The sequence below is a fragment of the Uranotaenia lowii genome, chromosome 1 (assembly GCF_029784155.1).
Source record: "Uranotaenia lowii strain MFRU-FL chromosome 1, ASM2978415v1, whole genome shotgun sequence".
Classification (NCBI taxonomy): Eukaryota; Metazoa; Arthropoda; class Insecta; order Diptera; family Culicidae; genus Uranotaenia; species Uranotaenia lowii.
The window spans coordinates 37,829,868-37,849,096 of NC_073691.1; the positions used below are offsets into that span (position 1 = coordinate 37,829,868).

Sequence of the window (19,229 nt, forward strand, 5' to 3'; positions counted from 1 at the left end):
AATGTAAGCATTTAGACCAGTTGAAGACTTATGTCCAGATCAGGCAAAGCTGTCGGTATAGGACTTAGGTCCAGCTGAGAACTTTGGTCTAGTTCAGGCAAAGTTACTAGTTTATAAATTTGGTCCTGTTGTCCCGTCCAGCTGTCTGATTGAATGCTTAGTTGCCACCTTTGGACTTCGGTAATGTTGAGACAAGTTTGTGTGTCGAGGATTTAGATCGAGATAAGGCAACGTTACCAGTTGATTGCAAAGTTGTCAGTTAAGTTCTTAAGTTTGCTTAAGACAAAACTGAGATTGAGTTAAACATTTAACTTACGGTTTAGTTACTAACCCAGTAGGTTGAGAAATCACTACAACTTGTGATTTGGTGATGAAAGTGTTTCTTAAGTCGAAAACGAGGACTGAAGAACGAAGTAAGAGGTTATGTACTAGGAAAATCATTACCTGTTCCTTAATTAATAACATCCGATCGTTTAAGGGTATTGCCTTTGCTGAGCAAGGGATCATGGCTTTATGTCACTTCATATATCATCAGGTCGGTTCGATGAGACATGGAGTCAATATATTTTTAGTGTGAAATTCTAGAATGCCAGGCGCCACAAAAGCTTAAAAGGAAATCAACATAGAACATATGAAGAAGACTGAATTTTTAATCGAGAAGTCTTTTTAAATAAGCGTTGTGAGAAATGTATTGTTGAAAGAATTAAACATTTGTTGTTGTGTCTGTCAGTCGCGTTTTAGGTGAACCGTGGTTTCAAAAAATATATTTCAAAATTCTACTATTTTCAATCATTTTTAAACGAAAGAGAACTCAAAGATTTATGATTGGAATCTATTTTTCGTTATTGTTTTTCCTGGTTTTCATTGTTTTAAAAAGAAAAACAAACTTCCACCAAAAATTTGGACCCAAACTGATTGAAACCTTGGTTACATTTTTCTCTATCTTGACTTTCCTGTATTTTATTATTTATCTTAGATCCAAGCGTTTATGAAAATTAGACTTTAAGAAATTAATACTTAACCTGAATTCAAATTTTTTTGTAGGCTTCTGGTGGCTAAAAGCAATGAAAGTTTTGTTTTCAAATATATTTACATGGAAAATCTCTTAATATGGTAACTGCAACTTGCATTCTATCAGACAAAATAGCATGATTTATTTGTTGAATCAACATTTGATGTCCTCTTTCCTTGATCTACAAGCCAAGTTCTCAAGTTAGATATTAAATATGCTTGTAATGATGTTTTTCTTTAGTTTCAAGATAGGATAGAATGAATTTGAATATGACTTGAATTCATTACAAACATTGGGATTGTAACATCTATGGAGTCATTCATCCCTCATCATCTAATTTTCATACTTCACTAACAACCTTAAATATAACTTTTTTGTTCATGACCAACCGAAACTTCAACATCGTTTATTTCTCATGAATTTTCCGCTTTCCGAAATTAAAATTTTTAAAATTTTGTTAATCTACATTTCTGCAATGGAAAATAATGTTCTTGATGATGATTGATAGAATGGTGTAAATATGTGATTCCATTGAGTAGTAACTGATAAATGGTGAAACTGAGTGGACTCCTTAGAAAAACTTTCGGCTTAAAGCAAAATAATGATTTTTTTTTTATTGTTTCATCTTTGATTTTTTACCTAAAACTGATTGATGATTACATCCTTCGACAATATAAATGAAAAGATGACTTACATACCTATACGGTTTAAAGGTTGCTTTTAAAGCTAACACTCCTTGGTTTCATTTCTTTAAATGTTTCAGGATCGATTCCATGGACCTAGAGCGATTTTTCAGATTAATCTACTTTTCAAAAACCTGTTAGCCGTTCCTAGTGTCGGAAATTTACGAATGATTGAGGTGTTCCATTTTTTAAATTTTTTAAAAGGACTTCTCAACTCAGTAATAAATTCTAGGAATTCGACCCTGATTAGAGGAACTTAAATCTAACGAGTATAAACATAGGCTAATCTCTCCGGGTGACACGAATCTTCAGTCCATCTCGTGGTCTCAGAACCAGATCTCCCAGTAGCTTGATATCTTCCCTTCGGTCGACGGCCTCAATGCGAACTTTCCGTAGGATACTGGAAAGGACAGTTTTCTCCTCTAGGATTGCGAACTTCTGTCCGATACAGTTTCGTGCTCCAGCACTAAATGGAATGTAGGCATATGGATGTCGTCCGTTGCAGTTTTCTGGCAGGAAATTATCCGGATTGAATTTCTCTGGATTCGAAAACACCGTTGGATCCCGGTGTAGATGATATACTACGATCATGACGTTTGTATTTTTAGGTATCGTGTAGTCCTGGATTTGAACGTCTTCCGGTAACCGTCGGGCAATCAAAGGGATGCTGGGATACAATCGTAGCGTTTCCTTGATGCAGAGTTCTAGGTATTTCATTTCGTTTAATTCCTGCATAGTGGGTAGTCTGTCTCGATCACCTCCCATGATCTGATCGATTTCGTTGAACACTCGATCCTGAATTTCCTGATCCGAACCCAATAGAAACAGAGTCCAGGAAATAGCGTGGGCTGTCGTATCGTGTCCACCAATGACAAAAGTATCAACTTCCTCTCGGATGTCCACATCACTGAGTCCATTTCCATCGAACGATCCCTCAATCAACAAATCCAGGAAAGCAAGTTGTCGCTTCTTGCCGAAATCATCATCTTCCAAAATTGAGGATTTCTGATTGTTGTTCGAGTCCAGCTTTGCCTGTTCCTGACGGCGTTTCAACACTTCAGCCTTGCGTTCCCGGATGACCCGATCGGAGAATCCGTGCAACACCCGGAGACACTCCTGGTGTTGTTGGTATTGCTCGGTGCGTTTAAAGATGAAATCTGGCTGCAGCCAGAACTTTTGCAGCCGGTTGCGAATGATTTTTCCTATTCTGAAAGAAAGAGGACAAATTTCATAATTTGATCGATAGTTAATCATTTAAAATACTTGAACTTACTGTTTGTGAGCTACCACGTATTCCGAATCAGCATTCTTCAGGGCGTTTATCGGAATACCCATGGAAGTTTCTGTAAGAAAAATTAAATAGATTGAATAAGGCGTCGAATTACCTACATAAAAAGTTAGCTTTAAGACAAGGTTTAGCAGAATCATTCAAAATTGGAAATGTGTATAAATCTCTATATGTTCATATCTCTATATCTTTTGCCACAAAAATATCAACTCGAATAAATCTGATGAAATGCAGTTTTTTTTTGGAAACACAATCAAATGCATCGCTATTGCTCTGCTTGAAAATTTTTCCGTCTTCTTTTAAGTTAAAAAGGATTCAATTCCCTGCAAAACCCGTCGGAACATAGAGTTTTATTATTTACTTATTCTTTTTAGGGCGCGATTGAATCCGATAAGATGGTGAGAAAGCAAGTATCCGTAGATATTCGTGAACCTCAAGCTAGAACCGCCAGAAAGGTTTGTTTCTTGGACATTCAAACAGTCTACAAGCAATACTTAGTCGTTAGGACACTGTTTCTGGACTTGGTACAATCAGTGATGAGAAGTTTTATTAGATTTTTCAATCGAAATAATAATCACTCTGATTGCAACATTACAACTCTTTCTCTCTCAATTTTTATCACTTGATGTCTTGGACAAAGTTGTAGCCAGGAAGTTTTCCTGTACGATTATGATATTGCCATACACTATAATCGAAACAAAAAAAAAATAAAAGGTAAGACAAATCAAGTTAGCAAAGCTAATTTTCGAAAAATAAAGTTTTCTCCTAGAGACACCGTTTATTTTTCATGACAATTTATTTCGGTTAGCTGTAGCTTAAACGAGTATTAAGTAAAGAAAACGTTCTGATTTTTCAAATATTTCGATCCAATAATTGTTAATAATATTCAAATACAACACTTTTTGCATGCTATCATCATTTTTTTGTAGTTTACTTGAACTTTAAAAATTTGTCGTTAAAATAAACCACGCTTATTTAACCTTGAATTATTAAAAACGGTTTTTTCTTTAAGAGTTTCTTATCAAACATTTTTAATCGTTTAGGCGCCATTTTTAAGAATAACCAAATGAAAATTTTCAGAAATTTCTGGAAAAATTATGTCTTGTAGTACGAGTAGAATAAATAAATTTTTTATCATCCTTTTTTATTTGTTTATCAAATTAACAGAACATTGATATGTATAACGATCGCTCATCAACTATTTTAACTATTTTACAGACGATATCTCGGAATTACACCACCTTTCTCTGGTCGAACCAGCTTCAGAAGTCTCGGAAAGTCGTCGCAAGCGGCGCACACGTGCTCCATCGGTATCTTGTCCCAGATTTTCATGATAACTCGCTTGAATTGCTCCAAATTTGTATTTTATAGTCGTTCAGCTTCGACATCATGTATCCCCACACGAAATAATCCAGAGGATTCAGATCCAGAGATGACGGAGGTCATTGATTCTTCGAAATGGAATCGGTCAAGTTTTCCTCACACCACGCCTGAACAACCTTTGCGATGTGGAATGAGACGCCATCATGCTGGAAGCAAGACTGACGTCTTATTTTGGAACCGGGAAACGTTCAGCCTGTCCGCAGGAGCTTGCTGGAGATTCACACTCCTAACTCGATCATTTTGGCGATTGACTGTTTGCTCCAAAACGAACAGCTTCTCGTCCGAAAAAATAATCTCGTCATCTGCGCGCCAACCGAGCACTCTGCCATGGCTCACAACTCAATGTAAACAAACTGCACAGAAACGAAACTCTGCCACTTTGGGCAGCAAAGTTAGCCCTTTCATTTGAGATATAGATGGCACCAGAGAGATGCAACGTGTAGGCTACAGGCAACCCCAAAAAAGTGTGAACGGACTTTTTTGTCACTCTGTAGTTCCAGTTTAGATTCTTGAATGCAACTCTTACCTGACATACGAGAAATCATTTTTTTTTATAAATGGTGCAAAGCAAATATGGATTCTTGACATTAATAGAACCATCCCAAGTAACTAAATGTTACATATTTACTTTATTTTGAACTTTTGAATTTCACATGGCTAGCTTAGCTGAAAAAAAGGTACTCGGAAGAGTATCCCTAGAGTGCTTTTTATCGAACTTTGGGCGAACATGGAAGGTCTAAAAAAGTATAAAACATTTAAGTACGTTTTAGGAGCTTATAAACAGTTAAAAGTCTTTTTGTGATAATTGTGCTATTTAATGAACTTTCTACGAATTTTTTGGTTCCATGAGGAACTGTTTATGAACTTTTTGGTTCCTCTAGAGACTGAATTGGAACTTCTACTTGAATTATTATGAATATTTTTAATTGAGATTATTGTATGAATTTTTTTCCATCTCTGTGTTTTGTAAGACTCTTAAAGTCTCTTTTAAAACCTAAACTTTGTCTAGGGGCTTGCAGTATTACTTTTTAAGTTACTTACATGGGTGAATAAAAACATTTACGTGATTTTAATTAATGTACAAAAAGTTGAGTTTCTGCATTTCCAATAGGAGTTTTCATTTTGACAAAATCTTGACTTGACTTGACTTTCAAATCGCCACAAAAATCAATTGAATATGTCTAAATTAAGAGACAAATTCGTATCATCAATTTATTAAATTACGTTTACACATTACAATTGTATATAACAACCTTTATCTTGAGATTCAGAAATAGGGAAGAATCCCACAAGGTGGAAAATTTCTGGGAAAAAAATAGATTTCGATTCTTCAGTTTACTCTTCTCCATAGGGGGCTAGCACTTACAGCAGCTCCTCCAGGATATGAAGCATATCGTCTTGACAATATAATTTGTCTTTTAGCTACTCAAGTTTTTACTTGACCTCTTGCTTTCGAGTTCAGAATGTCGTATAAATCCTTCGTTTGATGTTCATAACATTCTACTATCTTTATTATTGATTTTTTATACGATCTGGTTTATACGTTCTTTAAAAGTCAGTAAAAGTTTTTAAATAAAATCTTTATCAAACTTTTAGAAACTCACATTCACTGTTGTCAGATCCGGAATGAAACTGTTTGATGCTTCGTTTTGTGAAATGCAAATGTTGAAATACATTTTTCATTGCGCTGCCTACTATGAAATGGTTTAATATAATCACAGCGCACTAGAATGGACTGTGCATTCATTCTGCGTCATTTGTGCAAATTCGTACATTTGTGCGACCTGTCAAATCAGTGTAACGCTAATCGCTTTTCGGTCAGCCTTTGTAAGGATAACTGCGACTGCAAAACATTGCACGAAATCCAATTTTCAATGAAAGAGATAATATAATTCAACTTGATGTTTTGAAGAAGAACAAATCTAGCACCGGCTATGGCTCAAAGTTAACGTATTCAGCATTCTTCTGACGGGTCCAGGTTCAAATTTTACAAAATACAAAATTTTTCCATTAAGTATCAAATTCATTAAAAGTTGAAAAAAAATACATCAAAATACATAATCTCATGCATAGGCTGAATAGCCTTCTACTTCTGACTATGAAATTTAAAAGAATCGGTAAAAACTTAAATTTTAAGCTTAGTAGAATGCTATACAGCCTTGAAACACTGCTTCGTGAAACTTTTGATTACTTGGGATGAGTCAATACCCAAGTAACCAAAAGTACCATAAAACCCTAAAGTCCCTTAAAAGGTTAGTGAGCCCTGCTCGATGGCTGAAAAACATTCTATTCAGTTGAAAATTAGAGTTCTAATCCATAATTTCAATTTCCATAGCTTATTTAATTTTTGGCATTTCGGCGAGTTGTGAAAATTCAAGGTAGAATATTTAGAAAGAACATGAAAGTATTATAGGTGGAAAGATTAAAGCTAGAGCGCTTTGGGTAGAAGAAATTGAATAGTTGTTGAAAATGTGAGCAGGGCTTTTGTTGTGTGAACAGCTTTTGAACTACTTGCGTGATTCTTTGCCGCGCGCCGTTTCAATGTTGATAGGAAGCGATGAAGAAACCCATCGCATTCCTACCCACATTGAAACACCGGGCAAAAAATCACCCAAGCAGCGCTCACATGTGCTGTTCTATTGCTAAGCCAATTCTATCGATGCGTGCTACTTTTTTAGGTACATCGGATGGTTGCTACTTTTGTTTTCGCATATTATCCATCCGATGCCTTACTTTTTTGCCAAATGCATCGTGGTGAATTGTGTTGTAATTTTTGTTATCCCATTTCCCCCCTTCTTTAGCCAAGTGATTCTGTTATCTTATTTTAATCGCCGCTGGGATATATTCTTATTTAATTTTTGGCATTTCGGCGAGTTGTGAAAATTCAAGGTAGAATATTTAGAAAGAATTAGAAATTTCTTTCTAAATATTCTACCTTGAATTTTCACAACTCGCCGAAATGCCAAAAATTAAATAAGAATATATCCCAGCGGCGATTAAAATAAGATAACAATTTCCATAGCCGAAGCTGAAAAAAGGATATAAGCCTTTGCATAAAACTTTCAATAAAAACGAAAAAGGAAAATAAGCGTTTACTTTTTTTTTCTTTTTATTCTGGAATCTATCAAATCTGTTCTAGGCAAATATCTTCTCTTGATAAATTCATACTTACTTGAGATATTCGCTTGTTTGAAGATTTGAACCCTTTCATGTTTGTTCAGAAATACAAATCAAGCACTTACGATCATTGGTTTTCATTTCTCTTGAGTTCCTCTTATTCAGCCAAATATGATCTTTCAACGTACATTACTATAGATTATGTGGCTTTTGGTTACTTGGGAACGTTCTACAGTCTTTAAGAATGTTGTTATATAAATGGAAGACTTTAATAGAATAATCAACAGATATATTTAACGATGTTTGAAACGGTTAAAATGTGGTCAATTCGTATCTTATGGAAGTTAAAAGAAACAGCATTGTGAAAGAATAATGAACACATGAAACATAGTAATTTATTTCATTGTCGTCAGAAGCACTCACCTGGGCTTGTGATATAGATCAGTTGGCAAGTCTGTTGTCTCCTGAGCCGATGTCCGTGAGTTCGAGCCCGAGAGTAAACATCGAACACAGTTGTACCGGATAAGTTTTTCAATAACGATCCGCCAACTGCAACGTTGATAAAGTCTCGAATGCCATAAAGAGATGGTAAAACGACTATAATCGAAACAAAAAAAAAACAAAAAAAAAGAAGCACTCACCAGTTGTGAAGTACTGTTTTTCTTAAACATTGCAATATGACTTGACTTGACTTACAAATGGTAAGTTTGAGTTGAAATCAATTTTTTGTTGAAAATGTTTGTCAACTTAAAAGGTGTATTTCATGTTTTATTAACTTTTCAGCTTGGTTATCGACAAAAAAAAAAAGCAAAGTCAAAGGTCCGAGACGTAAAAAAACTGTGTTATTGAATCAGATGTTTAAACGCAGCTGTTTATCGCCATGATGTTATTTCAAACAAATTAAGCAGAAAATAAAAGGAAGTAAAAAATAATTTTGAATTATTTTGATTTTATGCGACATTTCCAATTCCCATAAGAATATCATATGAAAAGCAACAAAACTTCGTTGAAACCGGTGATCATCCTTTGAGTTCAATCCACCATAAGACAATGTTATGAAAATTGTTTTTTCTTATGGCGCCACTTCATAGGAGAATCTTATGGCATACATAAAAGGATTTTTTAAGTACGTAAAAAAATCTAGTTCAGGACGCTTAAAATCACCAAAAATGCTGTTTCTTTTTTATACCAATCTTTTAAGCATTATAATTTAGAAGTAAATCCAATCAAAGAACACGTCTACTTTTCCCCTGTTTTTCAACTTTGGGTAATAAAGAGTTCATAATACATTTTGACCTTGTAGGGTCGTTCACCTCCTTTGCCCGAATCGTGAATATTTTGAAAGCTGTTTGCCAATTTCACATTATCATCGGTTTTGCTTTCTGGATATTGACTCTTATGCTGATTTTTGCAGATCGCATTTTTTTTTATTCTGCTGTTTTTGCAGACTTCAGACTGAGATGAGCAATTTTATGTGACGACTTGAATTTCTGGAAACTGGTTTGGAACCAAATTTGTTTTCTGTTTCATTTTTATGTCTCTGACATCAGTAATCTAGGAAAATTTAGAAGTAATTTTATTCTTGTTTGTCTGATTCTTAGTTTTTATGTGTTAAAATCTGCACTAAATTTAAATTAATTTTAAACTTAATAGCTTGTAGTTCGTTGTATATCATATTTCTTACTCATGCCGCACTTGTCTCTAACTTACTTGTATCGCTAGTCAAATTAGCTAAACTTCTTACCACAGAAAATGTCCATTGCACAGAGCGTTGCCAGTGGGACCAGATCGAAATCCTGCTGCTGTTCCGCATGTTCGGCCATTTTTTCCGCCAGCTGCAGTCCGTTGTTGTGGAAGATATGCACATAGTTGGACAAAATCTTGAAATGGAACGCCGGGGTCAGTGCCTTCCGTCGCGGATGCCAAATTTTACCGGGCGAAGTAAGCAATCCATTTCCGAGCCACGGTTTCATAAAGTCGTAATCGGTACTCTTCTCCACCAGCCGGGGATTGCTCAGGATGGGCTGTGTGATGATTGTTTAGTTTTCGTTAGAGATAAGAAGTAACCTTCCGGAAATACTTCCAGCTCAACGCTTCTACTCACCTCCACAGCACTGGCTTTAGAGATCATCACATATGGATTGGGACCATTCCAGGCGCGGCTCATTCCGATGTGGCGGCCATACATCTTTTGGGCGGCAACGACCCGATCGAGAAAATCTGCAGAAAAAAAAACGGAAAGGATGCGTCACATACATAGAAAATACACATCGACAAAGCCTCGCTAAATGCGAATATCACAAAAAATGTTTGAACACCATTCGCAGCGGTTTAATTTTTTTTTTAATTTTATTAAAGTGATCAGTTATGTGGGATTTGCATTGGGTTAAAATGGTAACCAACGATTGATTGCCTATTGACGAAATTAAAGTTATGGCAAAAATGGCATCTTTCAATTGATCGTTTATGATAGGACAATCAAAAGCGGGATATTACCTTTACAATTAAGTGTGGAATTAAAATAAAAGTTGATTTGAACTAAAATATCAGTACATAGAAATTTTAAGGCGAAATTTGTTACATGTAAGCAAAACTTTCAATTTTAAATTATATTGGAGGCGTTTGGAGCCAAAGGGGCGTAAAAGAATCTAAGTTTTATCTTTTCACTTAGTGTTTATGAAGGAATTAAGCAGTTTAACAAATTATTATAACTCAAATGTCAAATTCCTTAGCGCTGGAGGAAAATTTCTTTCAAACCTATTGATGATTTTCAATAATTCATATTTTTACAAGACAAAGTCATAGTGGTATTATTCTTATTTCGCTCACTGAATATACAAAAAAGAATTTCTGTCTGTCTGTCTGTTCCCTATAGACTCGAAAACTACTGCACCGATTTACGTGAAACTTGGCAGGTGGAAGCTTCTGAGGCCGGGTAAGGTTCATATAGTAATTTGAAATCCTTACCTCTCACTGGAAGGGGGAGGGGGTCTCCCAAGCAATAGATAAATGTTTTACATAACTTGAGAACCGATCAATCAAATACTACCTAATTCGGCATGGGAGAGTTTTTTGGTACGAGAAATATTTCTATGAATGTTTGGCACCCCTCCTTTTTCCAATGGGGAGATAGGAATGGAGGAGAGGGTTTCTCTTACAAATTTTTTATACTTTTAAAAGAAGCAAATGGAACAAGATTTGGCACGCGTGGTTGTTTGGATACGAGAAATGTTTCAATGCATATTGAAGACCTCTCTTTTTTCCAGTGTGGAGAAAGAAAGAGGGAAGGAGGCTTCAACACAATTTTTATTTCGTATTCGATAACTATTCGAGAAAATGGAACAAAATAGGCTTGGGGAGGGGGGGGGGGGGGGTATATTTGAATATGGGAAAATGTTCTATAATTGTTTGAAACTCCCTACTCTGATTGGGAGGATATAAAGAGGGGAAGAGGCCATACAATTTTTTGCAAAACTCGATAACTGATCAAGCGAGGGAAATAAAATTTAGAATTCGAGGGTATTTAAGTGAACAAAGTTTTCCCACGATGGTTTGAAGCTCTTTCCACCTTCCGTTGGCGAAACAAAAAGGGGGGAGCGGGCTCCTAAAGCACAGAGAACAGAGTTCGGGCTGGAGCTCAAAACGTGTGTGAGAATATCAACCTAAGTTTCAAACCAAATTCGTAAGTGGACTAACATCCATAAGATGTCGCTACCAGTACACCTAATATTTTTTTCATTTTTTCAACACGCTTAGAAATTAGTACTCATCGCTTACCTCAAAGGAGGCCAGTGCAATATATGAGAGTTACACAACTTTTAGTGTGATAAATTATAAAAACATCATGATTTAAAAAATGCAAATCATATTTCAATGACATTTAAATCGCTGTCATATGCCCCAGCATATGCCCCATATTGAATTGAAAGTTGAATTCCAAGTTTGAAAGTATGGGCTGGAATTTTACTACAGTAAACTTTTCTAGAACTGAAAATGTAAACATAAAAGTTATAATTGTAAATTTTGGGTCGATATTCTGGTTGATGTTACCTGAGATCGATACATGAGCACTTGTAATTCAGGATTAGTAATCAGTAGAAATGAATAAATTTATTATTAATCATGAGTTACAAGCCCTAATGTATCGATTTCAGGTAACATCAACCGGAATATCGACCCATAATTTACAATTATAACATTTATGTTCACATTTTCTGTTCTAGAAAAGTTTACTGATAGAAAAATTCCAGCCCATCCTTTCAAACTTGGAGTTCAACTTTCAATTCAATATGTGGCATATGACAGCGATTAAATCAACTTTGATTGAAATATGATTTGCATTTTTTTAAATCATGATGTTTTTTTTTAATTTTTAACACAAAAAGATGTGTTATGTCATATATTGCACTGGTCTACTTTGATATAAGCGATGAGTATTAATTTCTAAGCGTGTCGAAAAAATACAAAAATAAGTGTACTGGTAGCGACATCTAATGGATGTTAGTCCACTTACGAACTTGGTTTGAAACTTAGGTTGGTATTCTCACACATGTTTTCAACACATTTTTGTTCGGGGCTCGTTGTCTGTTCTCTGTGCCTGAAGCTTAGTTCTTTAAGAAATCACTTTCTTTTGCAAATAGCTCATTTACTAGTAATCTTTCAGAATTTTACCGTGGTTGACTTAAAAGGAATCTTTCGATTGCTTTGATTCAGTTGAATCATTCAACCAAGTAGGCTCACAACACAACAGACAGAATTTTGAATGTATGCGTTTTTGAGATATTTACTATGCAAGGGAAAAAGAAAAAAAAATATCGTGCACAATTTCCTTAAAAACCGTCGTTATCAAATGGATAGCTGACAAAATCGTTGATTATTCAAAGAATTAGTGTGTGTGAGTAGTGGAAAAGTATGAAAACACTGTCGAAAATGTCCAAGTTCAAATCAAGCATTGTAGTGAAGCACTTGATCGGCAACTACAGTTCAGGGTTATCAGGGAAGTCTGAGACATCAGACCAGAATTTTTAATTTTGGATAAACGAAAAACTAAGTGTAGATCGGTGAAATGTGAAATGTTTTTTTTCTTCTGATAAGCTGACATTGTTGCCTTATTTTGAGTCATTCAAACCTAACCTCAAACAACAAATTTTTGCTAGTTCCAGAGCTCATGAGCTGTAAAGCTGGTACAAAGGCAATGAGCCAGGTGATTTCTGAAGGACGACAAAACTTGTGAAAAACCCTATATCAAACAAAATCCAGAGTTTGAATCCCATAACATGTCTGCTCGTTGTAAGGTCTCAGGCATATTAAAGTATTCATTTGCTGGTTATTTTGTACAAAATATAATGATTTGCCAAGATTCTGCTCCTATGGAAAAACAACAATTTTCAAAACAAAAACATTGATTTTTGCTGTTTTTAAAAGCCTTAAAAGAGTAATCTTGTATGTACCCTTCGCAACCTACGATCTTTACTAGCTGATTATACTTTAATATTAATCTTTTGATGGTTTTACTTCGTTTTTGTCAGATATTGTTCGCAGAAATTCCATTAAAAACTTCTTTTAAGTGGCTCAAAAATAATCAAGTTTTGTTAATTTTGCAACAGGTTTATCCACTGAATCGCCCTTAGTTTCTTTTAAAAGAGAAGTATTGGACCAAAAAGTAGTAGAATTTGAAGGAGTAGGATGCAGCCACCTAGCATATAGATTGGACGAAGTAAAAGTTAAAAAAAAACTGAACAATATCATGACTGAAAAAAGTGTGCGCCGGTCGATAGGAGGTACCAAGAATAAAGTAGAGATTTTTCTTACAAAAATGATAAATTTTTTTTTTCAAATTTTTTCATGAATTATCATTATATTATCTTCATTTTCTCCTTAGAAAGTATTTTGATCAAACGAATAGTTTTTGAGATACACGCATTCGTAACTGTCCTATTTCTAAAAGAACTACACTCAGAAGAAATTCAATTCTGAATTTCATAAGACACGTCTTATGAACCTCTTTTTTGTGTCCAAAATCATTTTTCATAAGAGTCTTATGAATTTCTTTCATTTTCATAAGAAGTTCTTATGAAGAACGGAAGAAACTGCTTTGTGAAAATAAAATGAATGCATTCATTCTAAGCGGCGGGAAAAAAACGCACTTAATTGTTTTTCATCAGAAGCCATTCAGAAAAAAATAATACATTTAAAGTAATCGTGACATTGATCTTCTCAATGATAAGTTTATTCAGCAAATTCTATAATTTTTGTGAATTTTAAAAATATTTTGGAAATTTTCATAGTCCTTGAATTTTCGATTTTTTTTTCTTCACTTTAGCTTACTGGCTGCACAAAACCGAAAGGCCCAAAGACCGGAACCAGTAGCGGATTTTCCCAAGGTTTTTCCGTACATCCGCCAACAACTGACGTGTCTGCTGATTCTGTGGGAGAATTTCATGTCCCATTACGAGGATAGCGAACAAATAATCTTTTTTTATTAGGTTTTTTTGGACAATTTCAACCGGAATAAAATTGCATCTGTGGCCATCATTGTGAAAAAAGATTAATAAAAAGTGATTAAATTTAAGAAATGGGACTCAAATTATCAATGTCTCGGAAAAAAAAATCCATTTTCATGACATTTCCTGCTTTTTGAAAACAATCTTATGAAATTCCAAATGTTTTGACAAAAGCATAAGATTATCTTATGAAAAACCAAACTTCCTCTTTCAAAAGATGTGTTCATCCAGAAAGTTCATTTCAGTCATAAGATAATCTTATAAATTTCATTAATTTTTCTTATGGCGCCAGTTTATAAGAGAATCTTATGGCATACATAATAGTATTTTTCTGAGTGTAAGTCTTATACAGTTTTTTGCTAAGCTGGAGAAATGATCGAGCAAATGGAACTAAATTTGGCAGAGGAGCATATTTGGAGACGGAAAAAGACTCAATGGATGTTTAAAAGCTTTCCTTGATCTTAGTGGACAAATAGAAAATGGGGAGGTGGTCACCACAATTTTTTAAAATCTCGGCATCTTGATATGGGAGTGTATTTTGACCGAATACATAATGTTTCTTTAACACTAGAAGGACCGGCAAATTGAATATAAATTCGTGTTATATACATGGTTTTTCACTATGGGTGCACGGATTCATAGCGTTTTATTCAAATATTGGATTTTCTGCAAATTAAAAAAAAGTATTTTTACAAGTCGAAACCATGTCTTTCATGTTGAGACATAATAATTTAAAAAACGATTTTTATTTTAAGTTCCATGTTTTCATTCCTGGAAATGAAATATTTCATTTATATCTTGAAATAATAAATTTATTTATTTATTACACTCAGAGGAAATCTTATTATAAATTTCATAAGATACATCTTATGAACCACTTTTTTGCGTCCAAACTAATTTTTCATAAAAGTCTTATGAAATTCTTTCAATTTTCATACGATGTTCTTATGAAAAATAGAAGAAACGGCATTGTGAAAAAATGATGAACACATTCATTCATAGCATCAGTTTTTTTTTCATCATCTAACAGTACGAAGCAATCGCCAGTTCATAGTTATTATAGTTTTCCTTCAATGTTAAATGTTATTGTTATCTCCGGAATGGTAAGTTCGATTTGATGTTTTTGGTGTGAACGTTGAATATATTAGTAAACTAAAATACATTATTTGTTTACTTTTCAGCAAGCTGATCGGCAAAAAACGAAAGGTCCAAGATTAGGATGCGGCAAAAAAAAAAAACTTTGATGGAGCCGTCTGTTGATGCGCTGCTGATGGTGACAATGAAGGATTTAATTTTAAACGAATTTGGCAAACAATAAATTGAATGTTTTCAGCATGAAATATCGAGAATTTGTCTTATTAGAAAGTGATTTACTGTTTCCATAAGAATCTCTTATGAAAAGCAACAACCTCTCATTGAAGTAGGCGTTCATCTTCAGAATTCATTCGCGTCATAAGACAATCTTATGAATTTCATTAATTTTTCTTATGGCGCCACTTCATAAGAGAATCTTATGGCATACATAATAGTATTTTTCTGAGTGTATGAAAAAACAGGTTTTGTAATCGCATATTTATCTGACAATATCTGATCAACATCCAAGAAATTGGAAAACAGTTACCTTGGACCGAGTGAATTTTAGGAATTAAATGATTGCAAATGAAACCAAAAGCAAGCGAAAAAAAAATTATCTTGTTGGAGTTATAGGGTTGTGAATTTTACCAGTCATTTTGACTGGTCACGGTCCGAGTGTCCATGGCGAAATTTTTCTCGCTTACTAAGGGGGGGGGGGGGGGGGGGGTAGGGTATAACGGCTTAAAAAAACACCATTTTCACGATTTTTTTAGAGCTATTGTTCAAACAAATGTATTCAAATTTTTTGCATTATACAAAGCATTGTTAAAAGAACATTTAGTAATTTTTTCGTGGAAAAATATTGAAAAATGAGCCGGTGACGGAGCATTTTCGAGGATGCCTTTTAGAAAACAGGATTTGCGGTGGACCCTGTATCTCAGCACAGAATCATCTGAAGTTAAAAAATGAGAGCAATATATTTTTAATAGATGTTTTTCTAGACCCCAACGTTTTTATTTAACTAAAAAAAATTTTTATGAAATTTTTGTGGCTGTTTGAAGTAAAAACTACGATTTTTCACGAAAAAATCCGCCATTTTTTATCTGTAAAATCTCCCCAAATAAAAAAAATAAAAAAAGAAAAACGTTGGGGTTTGGTATTTTGTATGTAGAAACAATGTTCCAAATTTGAAAAGAATCGGTGAAGTAGTTTTCAAATGGCGATGTCCACGGACTATAAAAATGTGCTTTCGAGAAAAACGCGTTTGAAGTTTCTGCTTTTCAAGTCTTGCAGTATTAGATAAGAGGAGATAAAGGCCTATAATTCCTACAGTTTTGCTTCGATTGACTTGAAAATTTGACACAACATTCTTGAAATGTTTTACAATAAGAAAATAAAAAAATAAAAAAATCGATTTTTTGAAAGTGTTAGACCCTACCCCCCCCTTAAAAGAGCTAGTGATATAAAAAATACACAGTTTTGTAGAGATTCAAAATTCAGGAAAAGTCGTATTTTTGCGAATTTTTAAAGCAAAGTATTAAAAAGATATTAAACAAACAAAGTGTCCAACCAGTCATTTTGACTAGTGCGGTCTTTCTAGTGTTAAATATATGGGACCCTTCCCTTTTTCCATTAAGTGAGATAAGAAGAGAAGACTCGAATCCCATACATTAGATATATCTGTAGAATAAGTCTCAAGAAAAAACCAACTTTAGAAGGGGAGGAAATTTGGGTGGAGAAAATGTTTCTGTGCTTATTCGACAACCCTCCCTCATTCTAGAAAGGATTTGGGAACGAGAAATGTTATCTTGTTTATAAAACAGGAGAACTTTCATTTTTTCAATGCCTTGGATACTCATCAAGCAATAGAACTATTTATTTTCGCAGAATTTGGGAACTTATTGTTATTGTTTTTTGGACTTTTTCCAATCAGAACCAACCACAGATAAACTGCCGCTATTCGCAAGACTGTCCCATATGCATTTTCGTCATTTTTCAGTTTATCTCACAAATCGTTCAAATACAGTTAGTTCTTCAATTTAGACGTAAAACTTTCATAAAATTGTTCTCAGCATATAAGAAAAAAAATACCAAGTCATGTCTGTCCCATATGAAATACTGTCAAAGCTGTCCCATATGTCTACTTTTACAGAATGCTTTAAAATTGCTCATCTAATTTACGTTAATTTTACAAATATTCATAGAATGCGTATGACGAAATAAGCATTCATTAAAATTACGAAAGTTACACTAGATAAACAGTACAGTAAAGTCAAAAATAACAATTTCCATAATTTTTACAAGCTTAGTTTAGCCTAATGGGTAAATTCCACCAAACTGTTTTTTTTCAAATTTCGCATGATGCTTATTGAATTTTTCGTTGTGAAAGATGGAAAATGGTCAGCTACAAAGACATATTTTTTAGGTTTTTGTCATGCTGTTACTTACTGCTTGGACTTTCATAAAATCTATGAACTAAAATACGCTTACCTAGTAGTACACGCGTAAGTCATATTGTATTGATATTTCTCATCAAATATTTGCAGCCAAGATGCTTTGCTGTTTCTGCAGCATTCAGCAGTAATTTAATTTGAAGGTATTTAAAGTCTTTCTGAAAGATAATCGACCGAAAATTTTTACAAAAGATGAAGGTACAGGTTATTTTTATTCATGGAACGTTGTTATTCATTTTATTTTAGACCTACTCAATTCTCACTAGAAATTTACGTTATCTTTATCTGAATATGTCATAAACATCATTTCAAACTTGTTTTTATCAGAAAACAACCACTAAAGTGAAAAATACAGTGCAGATAGAGAGAATCAAATGATCAACTGATAAAAGAAAAGCCAAATATGGGACAGCTTTGCGGGTACATTTAATACGCATGCTAAATATACTCGCAATGATGTCCCTTCATTATTTTCTTCTCTGCATCAACAATTTCGAAAGCAAAAAAACATTGGACAAAATTCTACAACAATTACCTTAATATCTGTGATGAAAGAGAAAGAAAAGGCAAAGTTTCAACCGAGATATCCGCGAAAGTTTATAAAAATCTTAAAAGCCGTTTTTCTCGGTTCCTTGATTTTGCATATGCGACAGGCTTGCCGGTAGCGGCAGTAAACTTCTAACATATCTATTAAGACTTCAATTTGTAAAATTGAAAAATTAGGATAAATAGAATAAATTAAATAACATAAAAATTGGATAACATTTGCGACCAGGAGATTGCCTTCAAATAACATGTCAAATTTCCCCGAAAAGAAAATTTAGGAACAGCTTTGGTAGGTTAAAAACGGCTTCTTGGGAATTTTGAAAAAAATGTTTCTAATGTATAAGAGAAAAATGTCTTCAATTTTTTTTCCAAATTTTCTTTTCATGCACGAGCATTTTACTGAACATTTCAAGAGACGAAACTGATCAACTTTTAAGAGACCTCACGTTTCATACATACCACGCCCTTCAAAGTAGTTTTTAAACAGTTCGCCATTTTTTGTTTTTCTAATTAGTTTTCATTTGATATCACTCTGTTGCGCCTAAGGCCAACAGATGCTTCGCGAACCAACAATCGACAACACTCACCATCCTTGGAACCAAGCGAGGCGTGGAGTCCATTTCCGACCAGTGGAACCATGTAGGGTCCGGGCAGCCTGTTGATATGATAGACAAGTCTTGCTCTTCGCCTTCGATAAATATAGACGATAGTTGCAAAAACTGCGAGGATAAGGGTAGGAATCGATGTGCTCAGGTATTTGGAAATTGCTGCCGCCGGAGGAAGCAGGGTACTGCTACTGGCACTGCTGAACGGGATCCACCAAATTTCTTCCATTTTGCTTCTTTGAATTTTGTTTGTTATTTTGTTTTTGTAACAAATTGAATTTGATTTCGCGAATCTCTAGAACAAATCTGGATTCATTATGAGTGAGAGCACTTATGAAATTGCGTTAACTTTCCAGGAAAACACTGATCAAAAATATTTCCCCAAACACTGACTACACTTAGACTCCCAGAGTAAAGTTGCCTATTAATTAGCACTTCACTAATTAAACCAACCGTTTTAAAACAACAACAACGGTCATCTCCAAGTGATGGGCTCTCAATCGTCGTCAATCAGTTAGGTGCGTAACGATTGGGAAATTGATGGCCACACAACGTAATCGACACT

At 34.4% G+C, this 19,229-nt stretch overlaps 1 protein-coding gene across 1 annotated transcript; it reads right to left on the reverse strand.

Annotated features, from left to right (window-relative positions):
- Positions 1-1,854: 1,854 nt before the first annotated feature.
- LOC129759297 (cytochrome P450 4c3-like) lies at positions 1,855-18,893 on the reverse strand. The gene is made up of 5 exons (XM_055756706.1): positions 18,647-18,893; positions 9,588-9,703; positions 9,228-9,507; positions 2,969-3,038; positions 1,855-2,902 (listed from the first exon to the last, which is right to left on the reverse strand). The coding sequence occupies exons 1-5, from the start codon at positions 18,891-18,893 to the stop codon at positions 1,978-1,980; spliced, it is 1,638 nt and encodes a 545-aa protein (XP_055612681.1). The 3' UTR covers positions 1,855-1,977.
- Positions 18,894-19,229: the final 336 nt, after the last annotated feature.